The 26,526-nt window shown below is 38.0% G+C and overlaps 1 protein-coding gene across 1 annotated transcript; it reads right to left on the reverse strand.

Moving 5' to 3' along the window:
* Window positions 1-16,469: 16,469 nt before the first annotated feature.
* Window positions 16,470-17,612, reverse strand: LOC121217215 (uncharacterized). Its single transcript, XM_041092742.1, has 2 exons — window positions 17,574-17,612; window positions 16,470-17,468 (listed from the first exon to the last, which is right to left on the reverse strand). The coding sequence occupies exons 1-2, from the start codon at window positions 17,610-17,612 to the stop codon at window positions 16,470-16,472; spliced, it is 1,038 nt and encodes a 345-aa protein (XP_040948676.1).
* Window positions 17,613-26,526: the final 8,914 nt, after the last annotated feature.

The raw sequence follows: 26,526 nt of genomic DNA on the forward strand, positions 1-26,526 counted from the left end.
TTTTTGATGAAAACGGGGTCGACTTGAGTTTTGAAAATGAAAACGAAAACGGGAGTCGCCATCAATCCTTTTTGATAAGGTGTCATTGGATCACCTCGAAAAGTGGTTGTTTTTAATAAACGGTTTGATTTTATTAAAACAACAAGTTTGGTCCACGAAATTTAGAAAAACGGGTTCGGGAGTCGGTTACGCACGGGGAAGGATTAGCACCCTCGATACGCCCAAAATTGGTACCTAGTTGATTACTTAATGTCTTAGTGTCGAAAAACTGAAAACTTTAAAGAAATTTAAAAATACGATCCTTGTATTAAAATGTCTTGTATAAAATAGGTTGCTTATATTAAAAAACTCCTACGATAAAATTTAAAAAAAGGATATTCAATTGTCCGAGTCAGATGAAGAAATTGTAACCCAATACGTTAGGGCACAATTTCTCAACATTCCGAACATTGATCATTGCCTTGGTTGTTTCTAAGAAAATCCTCATCTCGAAAAATCAACGTGTCACATCCAATGCGTTAGGACACGACATATTGAATTCCCGATAATGAGCTTTTATTTATTTTTATTTTCATTTAAAAAAAGTAACCTTGATTATTTAGATTCATCAAAGAAAATCAGAACCCAATACGTTAGGGCTCGATTCTCTCGAAGATCCCAAATACCGAGTGTTGCTTTTATTTTGAAATTTTTTGTTCTTAATAAATTCGAGTAAAATGGATGTAAAATAACAATAATGATGCAATGTAAATAAAATGAAACAAATAAACAATAAAAACTAATCATACGGGCAAAATAATAAATAATATGAAACTAAAGTAAGAAAATAAACAATAATAGACATAAAAAAATGAACAAAATTAACACAGTACAAAATATATATAAATACGTACATATATGTATAAAACTATGAAAATATGGAAAATATATGCATGTATATAAGAATATGTAAGCATGTATATATACATAGATTATGAAATATAGATATACATGTATGAAAAAAAATAAGTATTTGTATTAAATAAGTTAAAATATATATATATATACGTATATATAAACAATTATAATAATCATAGTATAATAAAACACACATATCTAAAATTTACATATATAAATATAAATAAAAAAAACATAACAATAATAATAATAATATTAATATATATGCTAATAACAATAGTGAAGATAATAATAATAATAATAATATTACAAAAATAACAATGTGATATAAAAATACAATAAACAGATAAGTATAAAAATAAAAACACAAAAACAAAACAGATGGACTAAATAGGGATAAAAACAAAAGTACTGGGCAAAATCGAAATAAAAAAACGAAAGAAAGACTAAATTGCAACACGCGCCAAACACAGAGGGACCAAAACAATAAATAAACCAAGATCTTAAAACGCGGCGTTTCAGGAGACTAATATAAAACAGAAATAAAATTTCAGGGTTAAATTACAAAAATGCAGAAAACTACCCCGAAAGTGCCACAAAATCGAAGGGACTTATTGTGCAAATACCCCATTTACAGAAAACACGCGGATCCTCCCCTGGGTCGGGTCACCGCGCGGGTCAGGGGTGCCTTAAACGGTGCCGTTTTGCAAACTTTATTTAAAACAAATTTTTTTCTGAAAACTTCATTCTTTACTGCCTCTAAAAAAATAAAAGGGCAAACCCCTCAGCATCCCTTCTCCTTGGCCGAACGGGACTCCATTGATCCCGCCACGCGCGGTGGTCGGAGGCTCAAATCGGTTGTTTCTCTTAACCTCGTTTAAGGGACCAGTTAATGGCCAGGCTTCAGGACTTTGGGGTTGCGGATCGAAGCCCTGAACGTCGCCTTCATGGTCTGATTTCGGTAACCCGAAAAGAACTCCGGCGACGGCGCAAGCGGAGCGATTCAGGTACTCCGTCCCCTTTCTTTTTCTTTTAAAACGTTCCTTTGTTTGTAGATGTAGAAAAAATAAAAAATAAATGAAAAAAGCAATCTAAAGTAAAATAATACCGATAATCACCTTTCAATATTTCTCCTTTTTTTATTTCTTTTTGTTTCTTAATATCTGTTTCTTTTTTTTTGTGTTACAGAAGTTGTTCAAAAAAAACCCCCTAAAATTACATATTGCTGGCTTTTTATAGTCGATTGTGTCATCATTCTCCATTGCTATGATTGTCCCTTCTTTCTTCTTTGCAGGCGGCAGTAGGTGCGGCGCAGCAGTTGGTGGCTTGCGGTGCTGGTCAGAGGCAGGGTGGGTAGCTGGCGGCAGCTAGGGTTTCAGAAAACTGAAACCTTAGTTTGGCTATTGTCTTTTGGGCTGTTAGGCTATTTTTAATTTGGGCTTGTTTGGGCTTCGGGTTTGGGTGCAAATTTGGTTTTGTTTAGGGTCTGTTTTTGGGTTGGGGTGTTTATGGGTTATGTTGTATTGGTTTTTAGGTCTATTGGAAATGGGCTGGGGTTTTTAGATTAAGTGGGTTTGGTACTGAAATTTTGGGTAGTGGGCCCGGGCAATATATTGGGCTGTACAGCTGCCCCTCTTTGCTCATTGTCGTGTAACGATAACAGAGCAAAGACTAAGAAAGACCAATTTTTGCCCGGTCTCGCCGAGGAAATAGGATTCGCCGTTGCGGCTTCAATCTTTAGTTGTAATATCGGGAAAGCAAGATTCGCCGTCGTGGCTTCAATCTGTGCATCGCCTGAGAAGTAAGATTCGCCGTTGTGGCCTCAATCTTTTAATTGCAATGTCGGGGAAGTGAGATTCACCTTTGTAGCTTCAATCTGTTCCGTTGCATCGCCTGAAAGTGAGATTCGCCGTTGTAGCTTTGATCCTTTAAACTGCAACGTCAGGGAAGTAAGATCCGCTGTTGTAGCTTCAATCTGTTCCACTGTAAAGCCTGGGAAGTAAGATTCACCGTTGTGGCTTCAATCTTTTAATTGCAATGTTAGGGAGGTGAGATCTGCTGTTGTAGCCTCAATCTGTTCCACTGCAACGCTAGGAAAGTAAGATCCGCTGTTGTAGCTTCAATCTATTCTACTGCAATGCCTGGGAAGTAAGATTCACCGTTGTGGCTTCAATCTTTTAATTGCAATGTTAGAAAGGTGAGATCCGCCATTGTAGCTTCAATCTGTTCTGCTGCACCGCTTGAAAGTAAGATTCGCCATTGTGGCTTCGATCCTTTAAACTGCAACGTCAGGGAAATAAGATCCGCTGTTGTAGCTTCAATCTGTTCCACTGTAACGCCTGGGAAGTAAGATTCACCGTTGTGGCTTCAATCTTTAATTGCAATGTTAGGGAGGTGAGATCTGCTGTTGTAGCCTCAATCTGTTCCACTGCAACGCTAGGAAAGTAAGATCCGCTGTTGTAGCTTCAATCTTCTTAATTTCAATGTCAGGGAATTAAGATCCGCTGTTGTAGCTTCAATCTGTTCCACTGCAACGCTAGGAAAGTAAGATCCGCTGTTGTAGCTTCATTCTTTTTAATTGCAATGTCAGGGAAGTAAGATCCGCTGTTGCAGCTTCATTCTGTTCCACTGCAACGCTAGGAAAGTAAGATCCGCTATCTTCATTGATCTATTCTTTGGGGAACATGACCTATATGAACCTATTTATGCCTAGTGAATATGATAAAAATGAATCAAAATACCCTGGCTAAATGTGTATGCATGAATGCAAAATGATCTTTCAATGTTTGAGTTGTTATTGTCCCTTGCTCAATCAGTCCTTATTGCCAACGCATGCGAATGTTATCTTGTCCGGTTGGTAGTGTTCATCTCTTACTTGGTCGGATTGCCCCCACTGTATTCTTCAAAGTTCAACTCATTGTGATTTTCAAGATTAAGCCCATCGTAATTTGGGACATAAAATTGAAAACCATCCTCTTCCTACTGTAAATTAGGACTACAGGATCTGAATTTCCTTTGCTACTTACACCATTTCTAGGGCGTCGCACCAAAAGTTTATGCATAATTGCAAAATTTCCTTTTTCGAAGAACCTCTTCTTATCATTCGGCAATCATTGAAACCTTGTCACCAACATGACATCTTCTCATTTTGTTCAATCCTTGTTTGGACAACAAAGTTTGAAAGGATAGTCCTTGATTTAGGCTTTTTCCTTTTAGATACTTAAAATTGGTGTGTTCTAAACAACCATCCTGTTCCAGGTTCCTCCATTATTTAGAAATTTCTAGAGTAATATGCAAAACTCCTTTTGCTCGAACATTTAATTTATTAATCATTATTTCAAATGTTTTGAAAAAAAGATTATCATAATGGACAAACAAAAATGTTATTGAGGACAAATCTCGAAATGAATAAATTAATCAAGATAGCAAATTTTACTAAGATCAGATGAGAAAAGACAATGGTCAAGATGAAATTTTATTATGAGTAAAGCTTGAGATGAATACATTAATCGAGACAACAAATTTTGTCAAGATTCAAAATGAATAAAATGACGACAGGTGCTTAAGACGTCGTAGCACGAGCTTCCCTGCATAAGCTTTCTGAAAACCATTCTGAATTTGATATGTGTTCAGGGAATCTATAGGGTTTTGTTGATACCCCAAGATGTCATCTACCCTTTCCTTGTTGATTCAAGTGTATCGAGACCACCACATGCCCCAGATCTTGATCAAAATTTAAGCTGCTCCAATCACCTCATGTCTTCTCAAAATTTGAGCCGCCTTTTCAGGTTTTCAACTCAAATTCCCTTTGGTCTCAAGGCGCCCTTTACGGGTTTTCACCTTGGCCTCTCCCTTTTTTTTTGAATGCCCTTTACGGGTTTTCACTTTGGTCCACCTCCTTCAAGTGAAGTATTTCTTGACTGAATCTGAGTTCACAGGATTTGGTAAGTTTTTACCATCCATCTCGCTTAAGATTAAAGCTCCTCCCGAAAAGGCCTTTTTTACCACATAAGGACCTTCCCAATTTGGCATCCATTTTCCTCTAAAATCCTTTTGTAGAGGAAGAATCTTTTTCAAAACCAGGTCCCCCTCGTAAAATTCTTTGGGATGAACTTTTTTGTTATAGGCTCGCATCATTCGTTTCTGATACATCTGACCATGACGAATAGCTTTTAACCTCTTTTCTTCTACCAAGTTTAGCTGGTCATATCGAGATTGAATCCATTTAGCCTCATCCAACTTTAGTTCAGCTAATACTCGGAGAGAAGGGATTTCAACTTCTATGGGTAAAACTGCTTCCATCCCATAGACTAGAGAAAACGGCGATGCCCCAGTAGAGGTCCTAACAGAAGTACGATATGCTAGGAGAGTGAAAGGTAATTTCTCGTGCCAGTCTTTGTAGGTTTCAGTCATTTTCCCTACAATTTTCTTAATGTTTTTGTTAGCTGCCTCCATGGCACCATTCATTTTTGGACGATACGGTGACGAATTGTGGTGTCTGATCTTGAACTGACTGCAAACTTCCGCTATTAAGTTGTTGTTTAAGTTCAGCGCATTATCGGATATGATCCTTTCAGGCGTCCCGTATCGACTTATGATCTCTTTTTTCAAAAACTTACTAACTGCTGACTTCGTGACATTTGCATATGAAACAGCCTCCACCCATTTAGTGAAGTAGTCAATAACTACAAAGATAAAACGATGCCCATTAGAAGCTTTTGGAGATATTGGCTCGATAACGTCCATTCCCCACATGGAGAAAGGCCATGGAGAAACCATAACATGAAGGGGTGAAGGTGGTGCGTGCATTTTGTCACTATAAATTTGACATTTATGGCACCTTTTGGCATAATTAATGCAATCCCCTTCCATGGTGGACCAATAGTACCCAAATCTCATAATTTGTCTGGCCATCGTGAAGCCGTTGGCATGCGTTCCACAGATACCTTCATGCACTTCTTCCAAAATTTTCTTTGCCTCGACAGCATCCACACACCTCAACAATACTTGATCTTTTCCCTTTTTATACAAAATTTCCCCATCTAGGACATAGTCAAGGGCTAACCTCCTTAATGTCTTCTTATCATTTTCCGTCGCATGGTCAGGGTACTCACGACTTTTCACATATCGCACTATGTCGTGATACCATGGGTGATCATCCTTTTCCTCTTCATTGTCAATGTTACAACAATGGGCTGGAGCCTCATAGATGCTGATCTGGATAGGCTTCATATCCTCTAGTTTGTTCACCTTGAACATAGAAGCTAGGGTGGCCAAAGCATCTTCCATCTGGTTCTCATCTCGTGGGAGATAGCTAAAGGTGACACTATCAAATTCCTCAATCAATTCTAGAACCAATTTTTGATAACAAACTAACTTCGGGTCTCTTGTTTCCCATTCCCCTTTGAGCTGTTAAATTACTAATGCGGAGTCCCCGTATACCTCTAGCACTTTAATTTTCCGCTCTATGGCTGCCCGGATGCCCATAATGCAAGCTTCATACTCAGACATGTTATTTGTGCAATCAAAGTCCAATTTGCTAGTGAAAGGATAATAATCTTCACTAGGAGACACGAGTACTGCCCCAATTCCGTTTCCTATAGCATTTGAAGCTCCGTCAAAACTCAACTTCCAAGGACCACCTTCTTGGAAATCTCTTTCTACAGTTGCAACATACATCAAATCCTCATTTGGGAAATCGAAGTTCCATGGCTCATAATCTTCCAGAGCTCTACTTGCTAGGAATTCCGCTATTGCGCTCCCTTTGACCGCCTTCTGGTTCACATAAACTATGTCAAATTCAGATAGAAGAATTTGCCATCGGGCCATTCTTCCATTCAGAGCGGTTGACTCCATCAAGTATTTCAGAGGGTCCAATTTGGAGATTAACCAGGTCGTATGGTACAACATGTATTGTCTCAGTCTCCGAGTTATCCAGATTAAGGCACAACATAATTTCTCAATTGGCGAATATCTTGTTTCGCATTCGGTGAACTTTTTACTGAGATAGTAGATTGCTCTTTCCTTTCGTCCTAATTCATCATGTTGACCAAGCACGCATCCCATGGAATTTTCAAATACTGCCAAATACAGTATCAATGGCCTGTCTGGGTAAGGTGGCATCAGCACTGGGGCATTGGACAAGTAATACTTAATCTTGTCAACAGCTTTTTGGCATTCCTCATCCCATACTCCCGGATTATGTTTCTTAAGGAGGCGAAAGATGGGGTCGCATTTCTCCGTTAACTGTAAGATGAACCGAGCGATATAGTTCAGCCTTCCCAAAAAACCTCGAACCTCCTTTTGAGTACACGGTGGGGGTAACTCTTGTATTGCTCTTGCTTTGTCAGGATCAATCTCAATTCCTCTCTCACTGACCACGAACCCAAGCAATTTTCCTGATCTGACCCCAAATGTGCATTTTGCTGGATTTAGTTTTAGCTGAAATTTTCTCAACCTCATAAATAATTTCTTAAGGACCTACACATGTTCCTTTTCTATTTTAGATTTTTCAATCATGTCATCAACATAGACTTCTAACTCCTTGTGCATCATATCATGGAACAGTGTTACCATGGCCCTCTGATACGTTGCCCCTGCATTTTTCAACCCAAATGGCATCACTTTATAACAAAAAGTCCCCCATAAGGTTATGAATGTAGTTTTCTTCATATCTTCGGGGTGCATCTTAATTTGGTTATATCCAGAGAAACCATCCATGAAAGAAAACAGTGAATGCCCTGCCGTGTTGTCTACCAATACGTTGATATGCGGCAAGGGAAAGTTATCTTTTGGGCTAGCCTTATTTAAATCTCTATAATCTACACACATTCGTACCTTCCCATCTTTCTTAGGGACAGGTACAATATTGGCTACCCACTCAGAATATTTGACCACTTGCAGGAATCCAGCATCAAATTGCTTTTGCACCTCCTCCTTTATTTTTAATACAACATCAGGCTTCATTCTTCGTAGTTTTTGCTGAACCGGCTTGCAATCTTCCTTTATAGGAAGATGGTGAACTACAATATCCGTATTTAAGCCAGGCATGTCCTGATACAACCATGCGAAGACATCTTTGAACTCTCGAAGCAATTCAATGAGGTCTTGTTTTACTTCTTCAGCTATGCAAGTGCCAATCTTCACCACCTTTCCCTCTTCTAGGATCACCGTCTCTATCATCTCTTGTAACAGCCCAAAAATTGACCCTAGTCGGGAAGTGGTTTCGGGACCACAAAACCGAGTTACAAGAAAATTTATTTTTTTATTTTAATTGCATAGATTAAATGTGGTAGTGTATGTGTGGAAATAATAAAGGTCTAAAATTAGCCTTAGGAATGTGGATTTTCATGAAAGGACTTAGTTGAGAAATTTAGAAAAGATGATAGATGAATTATAAGGATTAATTAATAATAGGGTGAGGAAGCATGGCTTTGCATGTCAAATTGCCCATAAAATTCATGGTGGCCGGCCAAGGAGTGATGATGCTCCACTCATTCTAATTTAATATGTTTTCTTTGGTGAACAAATGATGGGGATAATAATAGAAAAGGGAACAAAAAAAAATGGGTGTCATACTTGCCATCTCCTAGCCGAAAAACCAAGAAAGAGAAGGGGAGAAAGAAACTTGGAAAGAATTCGGCCATTGCTTGTGCCTAGGGGGGGTGTTTGATGTTGTGGAATGAAAAATGAGGGAGTTTGAATGCTTAATAAGGGAGGAAGAAGGAGTGTTCATCCTTTTCCTTACCACAATAGCCGTACCTAAAGAAAGAAAAAAGAAGAAAGTGAAGCAAAGGCATTCGGCCTTTTGAATGAAGAGGAGGTTAGTAAATTTTGTTAATTTTTCTTTTGAAATAATAGTTGTTTGGGTTAATCATCACGTTTTTCTTACCTAGCCATACTAAAATTTCGAATTTAGAGTGTTGGATGGAGCTTTCGGTTATGGTATGTGTGAGAAGAACTTGATTTTTTCTTACCTTTAAGTTTTGATGGATAAAGAAACAAAAGGTTGTTGATGAAAGAAATTAATGTGTTAAGAGATTATATGAAACTTATTCATGTTTATGTATGTTATATGCATTGAAAATGGTTGATGATTTTGGAGGTGATTAGCTTGAATCGGCCATGGTATATCCATAAACACGATCTATGCTTGTTATGTTACTCATGGTTAAAACAATTCGGCTATGACATTCGGCCATGGATGGTTGTATTTCTTTGATGTCGTTTTTGATGCTTTAGGGTATTGAGGGTTGATTATAGATGAGGTGAGTTTCTTGATTTAAAATTTGATGGATGTTAAGCTAATTAGGCAACCAAAGGTTCAATATTTTTGCTATGTGGTCATATGTGCATTTCGGCCATGGTCTTTGTTTGAATTTGAGATTTGTAATGTGATTTTCCTAAATTGTCTATGAATTTTGGTTGTTGATTCCATGGTAATGGTATATTGAATCCATGACTTGAATCCATGAAAATTTAGTAAGGTTGCATTCGGCAACTTGCTTGGAATTAAAAATTGATGTCTAAGCTTGGGTGATTTCGATGATGATATATATATATATTCATAAGTATATTTAGTTGATTCGGCTTTGGTAGTTGCATGAGGTTATTAGCCGAATATACTAACATACATATACATGTGAAATTGGATTGTAAATATTTAGCAAGGTGGTTAAACTAGTTAAATTATTGATTTAGCTCAAGGAGTTAAAGGAGGTGAATCGAGCAAAGGCAAAGAAAAGGTTATCGAGTAGCCGAGTTGGAACCGTCTTACCCAACACGAGGTAAGTCATTAAGCATGTAGTTGGTATTATTTCAATGGTCATAATGTTTATGTATTGACGCTGAATGGAATGAATGAATATACATATATATATGTGCATGTACGTATGTGATGATGAAATTGTTGAATGAAAGAAAAGAGGTAAGATGTACTGAGTTGTTGATCTGGGCACTAAACGTGCGGGATAACCATTTATGACCATGAGATTGGCGCTAAGTGCGTGGGATTAAATTGTACAGCACTAAGTGTGCGATTTGACTATGTTGCACTAAGTGTGCGAAATGAATATGATGCACTAAGTGTGCGAATTGACCATGCGGCACTAAGTGTGCGAGTTTGACTATGTAGCACTAAGTGTGCGATTTGATTACGTAGCACTAAGTGTGCGAGTCGATTATATAGCACTGAGTGTGCGGGCTCAATAAACATTCGTGAATCATTATGGACACTATGTGTGCGACACTATTGAGTCGATCGCGGACAGCGGATCGGGTAAGTGTCTTGAGTACATGGCTAATAGGTGCTATGCTTATACTTGGTGTTGAGCTCGGTAAGTTGAACCTATGTGACAAATATACTTGAAGTCACGTACATAAAATTTATCGTAGAATGGGTGAAAGGCCGTTTAGTTGTATGTTTGTAACGAAAATAAAATGATTTATGAAAATGCCTCGAATATCCTATTGATGAGTATGTGGATTGTGAATGCATAAATTGGTATGAAATTGAATCGATAGGTTGGAGGAACTATGGTATGGTTCGGTATGGATGGAGTAAATTGTCTCGTTCCATTTTGTTTCCTCTTGTGATAATGTTATTGATGGATGGTAGTGCATTGCTTTTGACTTACTGAGTTATAAACTCACTCGGTGTTTCCTTGTCACCCATTATAGGTTGCTTGGACTCATCTATTTTTGCGGGGTCAGGCCGTCATCGAAGTCATCACACCGGATAGCAAGTTTTGGTACTTTCTTCTTAGTTGGCTTAGAAGAACATTTTGGCATGTATAAGCTATTACGTTGTGTTTGAACTTTGGCATGTAAACTTTAAGCCATGCGAAAATGGCACGAATGTTCGATTGAGTTGGATCAAGGGTAGGCATGAAACAGACCTAGTTACTTTCGTAACAGATGCTGGCAGCAGCAGTGTCATGAGATTGAAAAATCACTAAAAATAGTAGGAGTGGAATTAATTGATGAATAAATTATGTAATCGAAGCTCGATGAGTCTGTTTTCATGAGGAAGTAACGAAAAGATCATATGGGCAGTATATTAAGAGATAATCAGATTTTTGTGGGACAGGGCCAGAACGGTTTCTGGATTCCCTGCTCCGAATTTGGAAATTCATTACAAATTAACCAGAGATAATTAGGGGTCGTACCATATATGTACAGATTCCTCTCTGAGTTTAGTTTTCATAGAAACAAACGGCATCAGTATTGAAGCCCCGTGCAGGGAGATATTCAAGTCGTAATGGGCAAAGGTCACTGTAGTCGACCCCTGCAACTTGGGAGACTTTGACTAATAAACTGTACTAATTGGCCCAACCAAAAATTCTAGAAAAAAATACATAGATGGGCACATGAGTCTAGTTTCTGGGAAAAATTACGAAACTGATTTTCGAGTTACGAAACTCAAGATATGATTTTTAAAACGACTAGTACACAGATTGGGCAGTGTCTGGAAAATAAATTTTATAAGGGGTTAAAGTCAGTTAACACCTCGTGTTCGACTCCGGTGTCGGTTTCGGGTTCGGGGTGTTACATCTCTTCGTGAGGTAGGATTTGTTTCCCTTCCTGCTCTACCATCCTCAACAAGTCCGGAGATATGTTGCAATCTATGTTATCTTCAAAATCTTGAGATTCCTCTAAACACATATCTCGTTCAAAAGGGTTCTCTAAGTTCATAGTAGAGTCACTCATGTCATCGATATCTTGGAACCTGTTATAAGTACCAAAGAATGTACAGGGAATGTATGAATTTAAGGATTCTTATTTAGTATGGCCATAAATGAAAGAATGATTTGGAATATAAGCATCCAAGATGACTATTCATACGAAAGAATGAAAAGAATTTTAAAAGAATATATACTCAAAAAGAAAATGCGAAGATATATTTCATTGAAGTCATAATGTTCAAATATAAGCCCATTTCAGTTCACAAAAGGTTTTCATTTTCTCTAGGCTTAGAACAATTAGTATGTTTTGAATATTACTCTGGAAAAGCTCTAAAAACTTCAAGCATTTCTTCTGTAGTCCAATTGTTTAAAACACTCCCAGGTTCAAAGGGATAGATGCCTGATGTACTTCCTTCTTCAGATTCTTCTTCAAATATGGCATTGATGTTCAGGTTTCCTAACATTTCCTCTGTGGTCTTCCTTCTTGGAGTCCTCAGTCCAGAATACATGGTTCCTCCCGATACGAAGGTCCTAGATATATGGGGGAAAGCCATAGGTTCCCAATCAACTTCTTCTCCGTTCAAACACGCCTTCCTCCTCTCTTGTCTTTTCTCTAACTCTTTCCTTCTTTGCTTAGCATTTGGTTTAAATCCTAAACCAAAGCGGTCCTGTTTGTCCTTCACCACTGGTGCCACTATTCTTCCTTGAAGGCATCTTCCCAATCCTCTTCCAGGCACAGCTCCTTTCCCAATTGTCATTTGTAATCCCATCTTCGTGGCTCTAGACACACTGGGCATTGGGATCCTCTTTCCCTCAATAACAGAGGTCGCATTTACGAACTCTAAAGATCGAAAAGAACATTTGATCGCCTCATCATCTGTTCCCAAATATGGTGCGTCACTGGTTACCGATGCAATGATGTCTTCCTCAGCGTCGATCGTAATTAACCAACCTTCTGTCACTAATTTAAACTTCTGGTGCAATGATGAAGGCACCGCCCCTGCTGAATGAATCCATGGTCTCCCCAGCAAGCAATTATACGAAGGCTTGATATCCATCACTAAGAAATCCACTTCGTATTTATTCGGGCCAATCAAGAGGGGTATTTCTATTCTTCCCATCACCTTCCTTTCGATACCATCAAATGCTCTCACTATATTCTGGCATGATTTCATGTGGGAACTATCCACCGATAACCTATTTAAGGTAGATAGGGGTAAAACATTCAAGGCTGATCCATTATAAATTAGCACTCCCGCTAACGTATACTCCCCGCAGCGAGCAGTGATATGTAATGCTTTGGTGGCTCCTCTTCCCCCAGGCGGTATTTCATCATCATTAAAGAAAATGAAATTGTCAGCACTGATATTGTTAACCAAACGGTCCAACTTATTCAGTGAGATATCGCTAGCGACATAAGTTTCATTTAGCACCTTAATCAACGTATTACAATGTACCTTTGAACTTAGAAGCAATTCAAGCACCGAGATACGAGATGGTTGCTTATGTAATTGTTCTACCACGCTGTACTCGCTATGTTTTAAGAATTTTAGAAATTCTTTAGCCTCATTTTCAGTTACCGGCTGATTGACACGCGACTCAATTTTGTCTGCTTGTGCTTTTCCCAATTCAACCGCTAAGGCTTTTTCTTTTCCAGATTCCACTCTTGCGTTTGTCGGGTCATAGCATTTTCCACTTCGTGTATAGAATCCTTCATCTTCTCCTGAAGCATTTACCAAGCTCTCTTCTCCTGGGATTGTTACATTGCAGTCGTAATTCCAAGGAACCTTTTTACTATCCTTGTAGGGAAAGGATACAGGTTTTTGGATTATGACCTTTGGTGCTATTTGTATTCCAGATTCTCTGCTCATTGGTTTTGAAATAATTACCACCGGGTGATTAGCCTTTTGGGCTTTCCCCGTAGATCCTTCTTCTGCAACATAAACCTCTCTTTCTTTTAGTCCCTTAATCTCTTCATAAAACTCCAACTCTTTGTTATCCATTAAGTTTTGCACCATGGATCTGAACTCGGTGCATTCTTGGATGCCATGGCTTTCTTCTGCATGAAACTCACAAAACTTCCTTGCTCTTTCAGGTCTTTCTATTGAACCTTGCTTGATGAGACCTCTTTTCATCATTTGTTTCCAAACCCATTCAAGGGGGTCTTTATCTCTGTTATGTTGGCTTTGACTCTCCTTCCTCCAGACTCAATTATCGCATTCACCCCTTTATTATCATGGTTGGGCAACGGATTCTCTGCTACATTCGGTCCTGATGAATCACCAATCTTTACGATCCCCAAATTGATAAGTTTTTCAACTAACTTCTTGAATGCAGTGCAGTTCTCAATCGAGTTCCCCTTAGTCCCCGCGTGATACTCGCATTGGGCATTTGTATCATACCACTTAGGGTATGGAGGTTGCATTGGTTTCAGGTAAAATGGAGATACCACATGTGCATCGAATAAGTTTTGGTACAATTCCCTATACGTCACTGGGATGGGTGTGAATTGAGTTTTCTCTACGTTTGACCTTTGATTAGATTCCTGTTTCGAAGAACCTTGCTGATTAGCGGTTACTGCTCTGGCCTGCCCCACCGTGATTGATTTAGAATGGCCCCTGTTAAACATACTTGCATTGTTTATCTCATGCTCTTTTTTTCTTGGTGCTGACCTTTTAGTACTTTCTCTCGCTTCTATCTTGACGCATCTTATGGCATTCTCTATCATTTCTCCAGACATCACTATGTCTGAAAAGCTTTTAGTGGCATTGCCCAACATGTGGCCAAGAAATGGACCCTTTAGAGTATTGATAAAAAGCATAGTTATCTCTTTCTCTAAAAGTGGTGGTTGAACTTGTGCAGCCACTTCCCTCCATCTCTGAGCATATTACCGGAAACTCTCATTAGGCTTCTTTTCCATGTTTTGCAATACAATTCAATCGGCCGCTATATCCATCACGTGTCTATACTGCTTCATAAAGGCTTGCACCAAATCCTTCCATGAATGAATGTTGGCCCGACTTAATTGGATGTACCATCTAGCCGCTGACCCTATCAAACTGTCCTGGAAGCAATGAATCAGCAATGGGTCATTTTTGATGTATCCCATCATCCTCCTACGAAACATAGTGATATGGGCTTCGGGACAACTGGTCCCGTTCTACTTCTCAAACTCCGGCATTTTAAATTTGGGAGGGAGCACCAGGTCAGGTACCAGGCTCAAATCTTTAGTGCCCATTCCTCGATGGTAATCGGCATTCTCCATGGCTTGAAACTTCTCCTCTAACCATTTACATCGGTCTTCTAATTGTTTTGGCAGGTCTACTCTTGTCTTCTCTATTTCTACTGCGTCGTCTAGATCCAGAACCACGGGATTAATAGGATTATCCCCGGGATTAGAAACCGAACCTGTTGGGAAGTTCATCAATGCTGGGGCACCAACTTGGTATTGGGATCTAATGGTGACAGGTACCCTCTGTGGGTACAACCCTTGTTGCGTCTGGACATTAGTGGGGGCAAAACCTGGAGGGTAGGCAGGGTCTTCGTGATCATCACCAGAATTTACCGCAGGGCTCTTCCCCTTATCGTGCCCCCCAGCCGTCAACTGTTTTCATTGATACAATAATTCTCTTTGGGATGCTTCCATATCTTGCTGCAGTTTGGCTAGTTTTTCATGCATCTGAGCTTGCATCTGTTCTTGCAATTGCTCTAATTTCTCTAGTCTTTGATCCATTTCTTTGGTTCTCCGGCGAGTACCGTAATGATATCTAGTTGACAGATCTTCGTTGATTTCCAGGGTAACTGTCATTAATTAGAGCACTTTATTATTATTTTTTTTTTTGAAACTTTAATGCATATGATAAAAATGCAATGCAAATGAATGAATGCAAAGAAAAGGCATTGATTCTAATTCAATTACATCAAAAAAGCTTGACTAGAAAACAAATTTCTTTACATAAAGTGGATTACATATACGACTTTGCCTTTATGCTCAAAGCCTTAACCCTCTTAAGGAGCCAAGCTAACTCTCGACCCCGACTTGACTCTGACTCATATTTCAAACTCAGTATTTCAGCCTGAACCGCTAAGGTTTGTAGATGGCCAGCCACTTTCCGCACTTGAGTCACAGCTTCGCCCATAACGTAATCTCTATCTCTAATCTAACTTTGAAGATGATGGAGCTGCTCTTGGTACTGTTCATTACGTCTTTCAAGAAGTTCTACTCGTAATTCAGAATTTCGCAATGCGTCTTCAAGTTCTTCTATCTTTTCCTTCAATTCTTCAATTTTGCTCAAACTTACTCTTAGCTCGATCATAGAGTTACGATTACGGCACAAGTGAAGCGACCTTTCCAACTCAGCTATCTGGGCTTTTCATCTTGCTTCTTCATTTCGGCATTCTAACAAATTCTTCTCCAAAGCACTTTCTCGAGCTCGGGCATCTTGAAATTTCTTTTCCCACTGAACAGCTTTGGCCTTTTCTTCCTTGATCTCTTGTCGCCATTGCTCTGATGTTTTACCTAAACCCGCAGTTCTCAGTGACGAATGTAGCTTCTTATAATCTATTTTTAGACTATCTAAATCCTTTTCAGCCTTGTTTTTCCCTTTCCTCAACTTTTCAGCTTCCAACTTGTGGATATCGACATCTAGTCCTAAACGCATATTTTCCTCTTCTAGCTGCTCTATCTTCTTTTCCAATTCCAAACTTCATTTTTCAAAATCCTGTTTGATGATCTCTAATTCTGATGGAACTACTCGCAAATGTTCCTCTATGGATCGAATGCAATCTTCTCTTGGCCCGGGGATGTTATCATTAATCCCCTAGGGTCGTCATTGCTCCCACAGTAAATTGTTTCATCCGATGAGTTTGCCTCCAAGCATTGGTCATCTCTCAAATCTTCTTCTCGTAACCATCATCTTTATATGAAAACTGGCACTGAGCTAGTCCTTGGGTGGTAGGCACGAACTGTCTTGACCCATATTGTTTCAGTACCATCAATGGCGCATAGCCAACAGCTCCCCAAATCCTAAGTAAAGGGACCCAGTCGAAATTCCCACATCGATACAAGATCTCATCGGGCACCATCCAATGAGCTTTCCATTCAACATCTTCATCTTTGAGATTTTGAAGAATCGCTATCCATCTTTCCACGGTAATGTTGTCACGTCTCGGCATGGCTGCTAATTCTTTCAATGGAGAATAATTCTTGGAGAATACTCGGTAAGAAACTTTATCCACTTTCCAGAAGTGACTGTGGAACCATACTAACAAGAGCTGTGCACATCCAATGAATCTTCCCTCCCCCGCACTTCGGCACACACTTAAAGATCTGAATGTCTCAGCCAAAATTAGTAGAACAGGTGTGACCCTCTTGTCCAGTCGATCAAACAAATCAGTAACTGCCTCGTCTATATACCCCAACGCTCTAGGGAAAATCATCAGCCCATAAATGCTCAAAGCAAAAACATCGACTTTTTTCTTCGTATCAGGGTGAGCTAAAATCAAATCACGCAGACTTCTCCAGGGAATACACTTATTTTTCCCTTTTTGTTTGACCCGCATTGAGACCCATTGTTCACTCATTCCCAAGATGTTCACTAGCTTCTTCACAAAAGTCGGGACATTGACGGCTTTAGAATAGACTTTATCTGCCTGAAACCTTGGGCAATGCAGTAAGGCTGTATATTCCTCTATGGTAGGCACCAAGTCTATCTCTCCAAAAGTAAAGCATCTATAAGCGGGATTCCAAAATTGGGCCAGAGCTCGAAACAAATGCTCGTCCACTTTAATATCAAGCAAATAAGGCAAGTCGCCATAATTAGAGTAAAACAATTGTTTGACTTCATCATCCCACTGGGCCCATATTTCTTTCAACTCCCGGAAATTATTCTGAGTTACATTGATATAAGTGAAGTCTGATAACTCTGACGTGTACCCTTCCGTCAAACTATCTCCTTTCTCGAGTTACGATTTTTCTGACCATATTCGGAAAACCGCATTATCTTCCACTTTATCAAGAAATTCACTTTCCATGATTAGCTTTCTATCTAGTAACCGAATGTGAATCAACGCCTTTTATAATGAAATGCCATGTATACCATGCAGTCAAAACAAAACACAATAAATTAGTATAAGAATAAAATCCAATACAAGCAATAAATAATAAAGCACCTATTTACGTATATACTAGGGGTTTGAATTGGTTCTACCTAGAGTGGGTTCCTAAGGTTCGCTATATGTGGTTTGGCTTCTAAAGAAAATGTACCCGAACCAGCAGATTCCTTGATCCTCACCCATTATAGGCTCATACGGACCGAGTTCGGTTTAGGGGAATACATTTCCCTATGGCTGCACGAGATGAAAATCTCACAAAGACATAGGTACGGATGTATCCCGAAAGCGATCCACTATCCTGCACGGAGGTGAAAACCTCACGAAGGACTAGCTTCTCACTCCCACTTAAAGGGTGTGACCAACGGTCATGCAATGCAATGCAAAAGATACCAAAATTTAAACAAACAGAGCAATTATAGACCACAATGATGAAAATTAAAAAAAATGAAATGCGATGAAATGATCGTAAATTTAAACCAAATTTTCAATTTTCGACAAAAAGATAAAAAGTAATCAACTTGTGGCTTGACTCTCTTATTTTGGTATCCCCAGCGGAGTCGCCAAGCTGTTGACACTATTTTTTTGATGAAAACGGGGTCGACTTGGGTTTTGAAAATGAAAACGAAAACGGGAGTCGCCACCAATCCTTTTTGATAAGGTGTCATTGGATCACCTCGAAAAGTGGTTGTTTTTAATAAACGGTTTGATTTTATTAAAACAACAAGTTTGGTCCACGAAATTTAGAAAAACGGGTTCGGGAGTCGGTTACGCACGGGGAAGGATTAGCACCCTCGATACGGCCAAAATTGGTACCTAGTTGATTACTTAATGTCTTAATGTCTTAATGTCTTAGTTGATTACTTAATGTCTTAATGTCTTAATGTCTTAGTTGATTACTGAAAACTTTAAAGAAATTTAAAAATACGATCCTTGTATTAAAATGTCTTGTATGAAATAGGTTGCTTATACTAAAAAACTCCTACGATAAAATTTAAAAAAAAGGATATTCAATTGTCTGGGTCAAATGAGAAAATTGTAACCCAATACGTTAGGGCACAATTTCTCAACATTCCGAACATTGAACATTACCTTGGTTGTTTCTAAGAAAATCCTCATCTCGAAAAATCAACGTGTCACATCCAATGCGTTAGGACACGACATATTGAATTCTCGATAATGAGCTTTTATTTATTTTTATTTTCATTTAAAAAAAGTAACCTCGATTATTTAGATTCATCAAAGAAAATCATAACCCAAGATGTTAGGGCTCGATTCTCTCGAAGATCCCAAATACCGAGTGTTGCTTTTATTTTGAAATTTTTTGTTCTTAATAAATTCGAGTAAAATGGATGTAAAATAACAATAATGATGCAATGTAAATAAAATGAAACAAATAAACAATAAACAATAAAAAATAATCATACGGGCAAAGTAACAAATAATATGAAACTAAAGTAAGAAAATAAACAATAATAGACATAAAAAAATGAACAAAATTAACACAGTACAAAATATATATAAATACGTACATATATGTATAAAACTATGAAAATATGGAAAATATATGCATGTATATAAGAATATGTAAGCATGTATATATACATAGATTATGAAATATAGATATACATGTATGAAAAAAAAATAAGTATTTGTATTAAATAAGTTAAAATATATATATATACGTATATATAAACAATTATAATAATCATAGTATAATAAAACACACATATCTAAAATTTACATATATAAATATAAATAAAAAACATAACAATAATAACAATAATATTCATAAATATGCTAATAACAATAGTGAAGATAATAATAATAATAATAATAATAATAATACTAAAATAACAATGTGATATAAAAATACAATAAACAGATAAGTATAAAAATAAAAATACAAAAACAAAACAGATGGACTAAATAAGGATAAAAACAAAAGTACTGGGTAAAATCGAAATAAAAAAACGAAAGAAAGACTAAATTGCAACACGCGCCAAACATAGAGGGACCAAAATAATAAATAAACCAAAATCTTAAAACGTGGCGTTTCAGGGGACTAATATAAAACAGAAATAAAATTTCAGGGCTAAATTGCAAAAATACAGAAAACTGCCCCAAAAGTGCCACAAAATCGAAGGGACTTATTGTGCAAATACCCCATTTGCAGAAAACACGCGGATCCTCCCCTGGGTCGGGTCACCGCGCGGGTCAGGGGTGCCTTAAACGGTACCGTTTTGCAAACTTTATTTAAAACAAATTTTTTTCTGAAAACTTCATTCTTTACTGCCTCTAAAAGAATAAAAGGGAAAACCCCTCAGCATCCCTTCTCCTTGGCCGAACAGGCCTCCATTGATCCCGCCACGCGCGGTGGTCGGAGGCTCAAATCGGTCGTTTCTCTTAACCTCGTTTAAGGGACCGGTTAAAGGCCAGGCTTCAGGACCTTGGGGTTGCGGATCAAAGCCCTGAACGTCGCCTTCATGGTCCGATTTCGGTAACCCGAAAAGAACTCCGGCGACGTCGCAAGCGGAGCGATTCAGGTACTCCGTCCCCTTTCTTTTTCTTTTAAAACGTTCCTTTGTTTGTAGATGTAGAAAAAATAAAAAATAAATGAAAAAAAAAGCAATCTAAAGTAAAATAATACCGATAATCACCTTTCAATATTTCTCCTTTTTTATTTCTTTTTGTTTCTTAATATCTGTTTCTTTTTTTTTGTGTTACAGAAGTTGTTCAAAAAAAAACCCCCCTAAAATTACATATTGCTGGCTTTTTATAGCCGATTGTGTCATCATTCTCCATTGCTATGATTGTCCCTTCTTTCTTCTTTGCAGGTGGCAGTAGGTGCGGCGCAGCAGTTGGTGGCTTGCGGCGCTGGTCAGAGGCAGGATGGGTACCTGGCGACAGCTAGGGCTTCAGAAAACTGAAACCCTAGTTTGGCTATTGTCTTTTGGGCCTGTTAGGCTATTTTTAATTTGGGCTTGTTTGGGCTTCGGGTTTGGGTGCAAATTTGGTTTTGTTTAGGGTCTATTTTTGGGTTGGGGTGTTTATGGGTTATGTTGTATTGGGTTTTAGGTCTATTGGAAATGGGCTGGGGTTTTTAGATTAAGTGGGTTTGGTACTGAAATTTTGGGTAGTGGGCCCAGGCAATATATTGGGCTGTACATCCGCCATTGTTGAAGCTCTCAATATATTTCAAGTTTTCCTTGAATATATTAAGACGCTTCTCCTTCTCTAATTTGCTCTCATATTTTCGATTATAATCAACCATCCATTACTCATGTTTGTCAACAATGAAGGTTTCATGGATTGTTCGGGACATCGCAAGAGATGCCTGTACAGACCAATTTTTGACCCTGGACCTAGTACCCAAACTAAACCCACTACCAAAATTAGGCCCAATGGTAAAAAAAAAACCTAAGCCCAACAACAACAGCCCATAAACTAAAAAATTCACAACAAACCCTAACCCCTAACCCTAGCTCCAGCCGCTGCAGCCACCGACCCCAACTGCCGCCACTCCTCTGCCACGTGCTCTCTACCTGCTTTCTGCCATTGCCCAAACTGCTCACCTGCAAGGACAGAAACAAACACGCAAGGCAGAACCAAATAGTAGCATAACAATAATAGAAGCTACAACATTGTATCAATCTGCTATAAAAGCAAAAAGAAAATGTAACTTTGGGGGGGGGATTATTTTCGGTACAAAACCGATTGAAAAACCATTGTAGAGGGGGGTTTTTCATTCTATTTTCCTTTTCTTTTTGTAACGTTTTTCACAGAAATAAGAAACAAAAAAATCAAAGGTGATTTCCGACCCTTTTCGTTTTTACATATTTTACCATTTTTTATTTTTCTTTTTCTTGTTTTTGTTCATCTATTTATATACATATAATATAAATAATAATAAGAGAGGGAAACTCACCGAGGAAAGGCGATTCGGCGAAAAAGGGGAAACTTTTGGTCTCCCCACCGCCGTGCACGGCGGCGCCGGCGGCCGGTGTGACGGTCGATGGCCGGACCTCTGACCGGCTTCTAGAAAAGGGAGAGAGACTTGAGAGAAAGTTTTTGGTTTTTTTCTGGAGAAGAAGAGAAGAATGAAAATTTTGAAAAAAAATTAGTTTAAATAGGCTTCCAAAACGACGTCGTTTTGGGCAGCCTGCTCAGGCACCAAAACGGTGCCGTTTTGACCTGACCCATTGGCCGACCCGACCCGATCCAGGGGGATCCACGTGTTTTTGACGGAAGGGCTAATTGCACGTTTAGCCCTTCCGATTTTTAATGCTTTTAAAATTAGGTTCTTTTAATCTTTTGAATTTTACCCGAAAATATTTTGCGTTTTCAATTTAATCCTTACCCGAACTACGTCATTTTAATGGAAGGGCAATTTGCTTTACTAGTCCCTCCATGTCTTATGAATGTTCAGAGTAGTCCCCCCGCTTTTGTTTTTTTGCGTTTTGAGCCCCGAATCTTGTTTTAATGCTTAATTTAGTCCTTTTGTTATTTTGTTTGTTTTCTTAATAAATTTCATATTATTACTATTATTATTATTAGTTTTATTTTTCTTTTATTTATTCGTTATTATTGTGATAATATTAATTAGTTTTATACTATTTTTAGTTTTAATTTTATTTCATATATATATATATACATATAGGTATTATGCCCGTACATATATATTTTTATTATATAGTATTTTCACATACCTGCATATATGTTTATATATATATATATTTCATTTTCATAAATATACATATATATACTTACATAAACTTTTATATCTAATAATTTTACAACATATATATTTTTTCATATTTTTATAATCTTATGTATATACATACATATATATTTCCCTTATATGTACAAACATATTTTCATATTTTATGATTTTTATCTATTTTCCTTTATTGTTATTATTATTTATTTTATTTTATTTTATTTTATTTTACTTTATGTTCATTTATTTATTTATTTATATATCCATTTTTTTATGTTTTAGTTTATTTATTTATTTATTTGTTGTTGTATATACATGATGGATTTGTTCTTTTTTATTTATTGTTCGTTTTTTGCTCATATTATTTTTAGTCACATTACTTTATTTATTATTCCATTATGCACATAAATACCATGTTTCAAAAAAAGAAAATTTTTCTAAATGAGGCAATATTTAGCTTTTGGAAATTCGAGAAAACATGCCCTAAGGTGCTGGGTGTCGATTTTTCTCGTTCAACCAAATTGCTTAATATTCTTTTCAAAAATTACAAAATAAGGCAATTTTTTGCGTTTGGAAATTCGAGAAACGTGCCCTAAGGTGCTGGGTTTGGATTTCTCGTTTAACCAAATTGTCAAATATCCTTTTGAATTTTAATATATGCTATTCGAGTTTTTTTAAGGATCGTATTTTAAATCTCTTTAAAGTTTTTAATTTTTCGACACTAAGACATTAAGTAATCAACTAGGTACCAATTTTGGGCGTATCGAGGGTGCTAATCCTTCCTCGTGCGTAACCGACTCCCGAACCCATTTTTCTGAATTTCGTGGACCAAACTTGTTGTTTTAATAAAATCAAATCGTTTATTAAAAACAACCACTTTTCAAGGTGATCCGATCACACCTCATCAAAAAGGATCGGCGGCGACTCCCATTTTCGTTTTCATTTTCCAAAACCCAAGTCGACCCCGTTTTCATCCAAAAAATGGTGTCAACAGCTTGGCGACTCCACTGGGGACTTTAAATAAGAGAGTCAAGCCATGAGTTGATTATTTCTTGTCTTTTTGTCGAAAGTTGAAAATTTGATTTAAATATACGATCCTCTCATTGCATTTCATTTGTTTTGAGCTATAGTTTTTATCATGTTTTGTATTTTAAAATTTATATCTTTATGCGTTGCATTGCATGACCGTTGGTCACACCTTTTAAGTGGGAGTGACAAGCTACTCCTTCGTGAGGTTTTCACCTCCATGCAGGATAGTGGATCACTTTCGGGATACATCCGTACCTATGTCTTCGTGAGATTTTCATCTCCGTGCAGCCAGAGGGAAATGTATTCCCCTGAACCGAACTCGGTCTTTATGGGCCTATAATGGGTGAAGATCGAGTAATCTGCTGGTTCGGGTACCTTATCTTTAGAGCCAAACCTCATATAGTGGACTTAGGAACTTAGCCTAGATAGAGCCACTCCAAACCCCTAGTAGTCACCCGATTAGGTACTTTCTGTTCTCCTTGTTTATTTTTGTACTAACCCCTCTTATTGTGATTTGATTATGATTGCATCGCATCTGCATCTTAGGAAAGAGACATTGATTCAAGTCCGATACTAAATTAGAAAGCTGGTCATGGAATACGGATTCCTTGATAAAGTGGAAAACAATACGACTTTCCAAATATATTCTGAGAACACAAGAAGGGCGATGAAGGAGTGCGTGATCTTTACTTCGTGGCCTAAGGGTTTGAGACGATTGTCCAAAAGCCTTCGAAAAGTTGATGAGCCTTATGAAGATGGGCAGATGATGGATCGCGACGAAGATCAAGAAAATGAGCTAGCAATGGCATCTATTGGCGAGATTACCTCAAACATGCGGATGAAGAAAAAGACCGATGTTGTTTCTTGGAATATGAGGGTGAGGTCGTACATGTATCTGTTTTATGTAAGGGAATTTGCTTTCTAGAAAAGTTTCCTAAATGTAATTGAATCAGAATCAACGTCTCTTTAGGCATTCATTTCATGCATTTGCATTACATTGCATCATATGCATTAGATTTTCACGAAGTGACCCTAATTAGGTAAAATTATTTCAGAAAGTCTGGAAAACCAACATTTTTGCGGTACCCGAATAGAAACTAAAGGAATGGACCAAAGGTTGGACAGATTAGAGCGAATGCAGATACAGATGCTAGAGCAATTGGCCAAATTTCAACAAGATGTGAAGGATCAGATGCTAGGAGTCCAGAGAAATCTGATGAGCCAGTTAACACAGTTGTTGGATATGAGGTTGGAGAAAGGAAAAAACCCCGTGGTCCACTTTGGGAATGATAATGAAGGTCCTGCATATCTTCCAAACTTTACTCCAACCGACATCCAAGCACAACCAAACACATATCCACAAAGGGTAACTGTCAACATCCAAACCAATACCTCGACACCGGTGAATTTCGCAACAGGTTTAGGTTCCAATCTAAGGGGCAATCTAACTAATTTTGCTGTCCTTGATGATCTAGCGGGAACAAAATAGGCAAGGGTAGAGTTCTCAAAAGAATTCGAAGATCATTACAAACAGAAAGGGCAAGAATGGAACTCCCAAAACAATACTTCAAAGGTCTCGAGGAAGAGGAAAAATGAAGTGAGCAATGCGGGTAGGCATAATGAGGGTTATTCAAAGCCGATTACCGCAGGTCAGCAAAGGTCGGTTGTTACTGGCCATCAGATATCCCCAAGACATGAATCTGGCACTAAGCAAATCATTAAGAAGTCTCAATTTACACCGATCCTAATGTCGTACCAGGAGTTGTATCAGAGTTTATTTGACGCACATGTTGTCTCCCCTTTCTACTTGAAGCCTTTACAACCTCCGTACCCTAAATGGTATGACATAAATGCGCAATGTGACTATCATGCTGGAATTACAGGGCATTCTATAGAAAACTGCACTGCCTTTAAAAAGCTGGTCGAAAGATTTATCAATATGAGCATCGTCAAATTTGAGGATTCACTCAGTATAGAAAACCCGCTACTCAATCATACGGATAATGAAAGGAATGCGATGAATGAAGAGATGTTGGGAAACGCTCACATCAGTGCCGAATACAAAGAAGCAACCGGAGAAGAGATCTTATTAGATGTTCGCCCTTATAAACTTGGGAGCGTTCTAAAGGAACCCCTGTAGTATTTAGAGCTTACTCAGAGTAATATTTAAAACACACTTGTTGCTTTTAGCCTAGAGGCAACAAGAAGTCTTTTGTGAAATAGACTCATGTCTGAACGTCATTATTTTAATGGAATGCATCTTTGCGATCTTTTGAACCAATATTTTTCATTTCTTGAATGATTATTCTTTTATTCTTTCATCCAAATCATTTTTTTCATTCATAATCATACTGTGCAGATAATTATTCTTAAATTCATACATTCTTTGTATATTCTTTTGTACCTACAGTAGGGCCCTGGATATCAACGACATGAATGACACTGCTACAGACTTAGAATCTCCTTTTAAGTGAGACATGTGTTTAGAGGGATCTCACGCCTTTGAAGATGACATAGATTGTAGCCTATCTCTGGAGTTGTTGAGGATGGTAGAATAAGAGGATAAACAGGTCCTACCTCTCAAGGAATCATTAGAATTTGTCAACTTGGTGAAGACTAGAATTGACCTAACCACAGAGACGAAGCAAAACCTTGTTGAGTTACCTCTAGAGTTCAAAGATGTCTTTGTATGATCATACCAGGGTATGCCTCGGTTCTTATAATAAAATCTACACAACAGCATGATGTCAGAAATTCGCAGTGCGAATGATGCAATTCTTTGCCGGGGCAATGCCTCTCTCGTTGAGTCAGCATAGCTTTGCCCATTTGAAGTCAAGTTCCCATCCCTTCAAGATGTTTCTGGATTTTATCCTAATTAAAGAGGAAGATCTAAAGTTTTCTATCGTAGTTGTGTCCCAAAAGGGCTCTATGAAAGAAATCTGGTATCAAAGAAGGTTTTTGTATGATCATACCAGGGTATGCCTCAATTCTTATAATAAAGCCTGCACAACAGCACGATGTCAGAAATTTACAGTGCGAACGATGCAATTCTTTGCCGGGGCAATGCCTCTCTCGTTGAGTCAGCAT

This window comes from Gossypium hirsutum, chromosome D05 (genome assembly GCF_007990345.1).
Source record: "Gossypium hirsutum isolate 1008001.06 chromosome D05, Gossypium_hirsutum_v2.1, whole genome shotgun sequence".
NCBI classification, from domain to species: domain Eukaryota; kingdom Viridiplantae; phylum Streptophyta; class Magnoliopsida; order Malvales; family Malvaceae; genus Gossypium; species Gossypium hirsutum.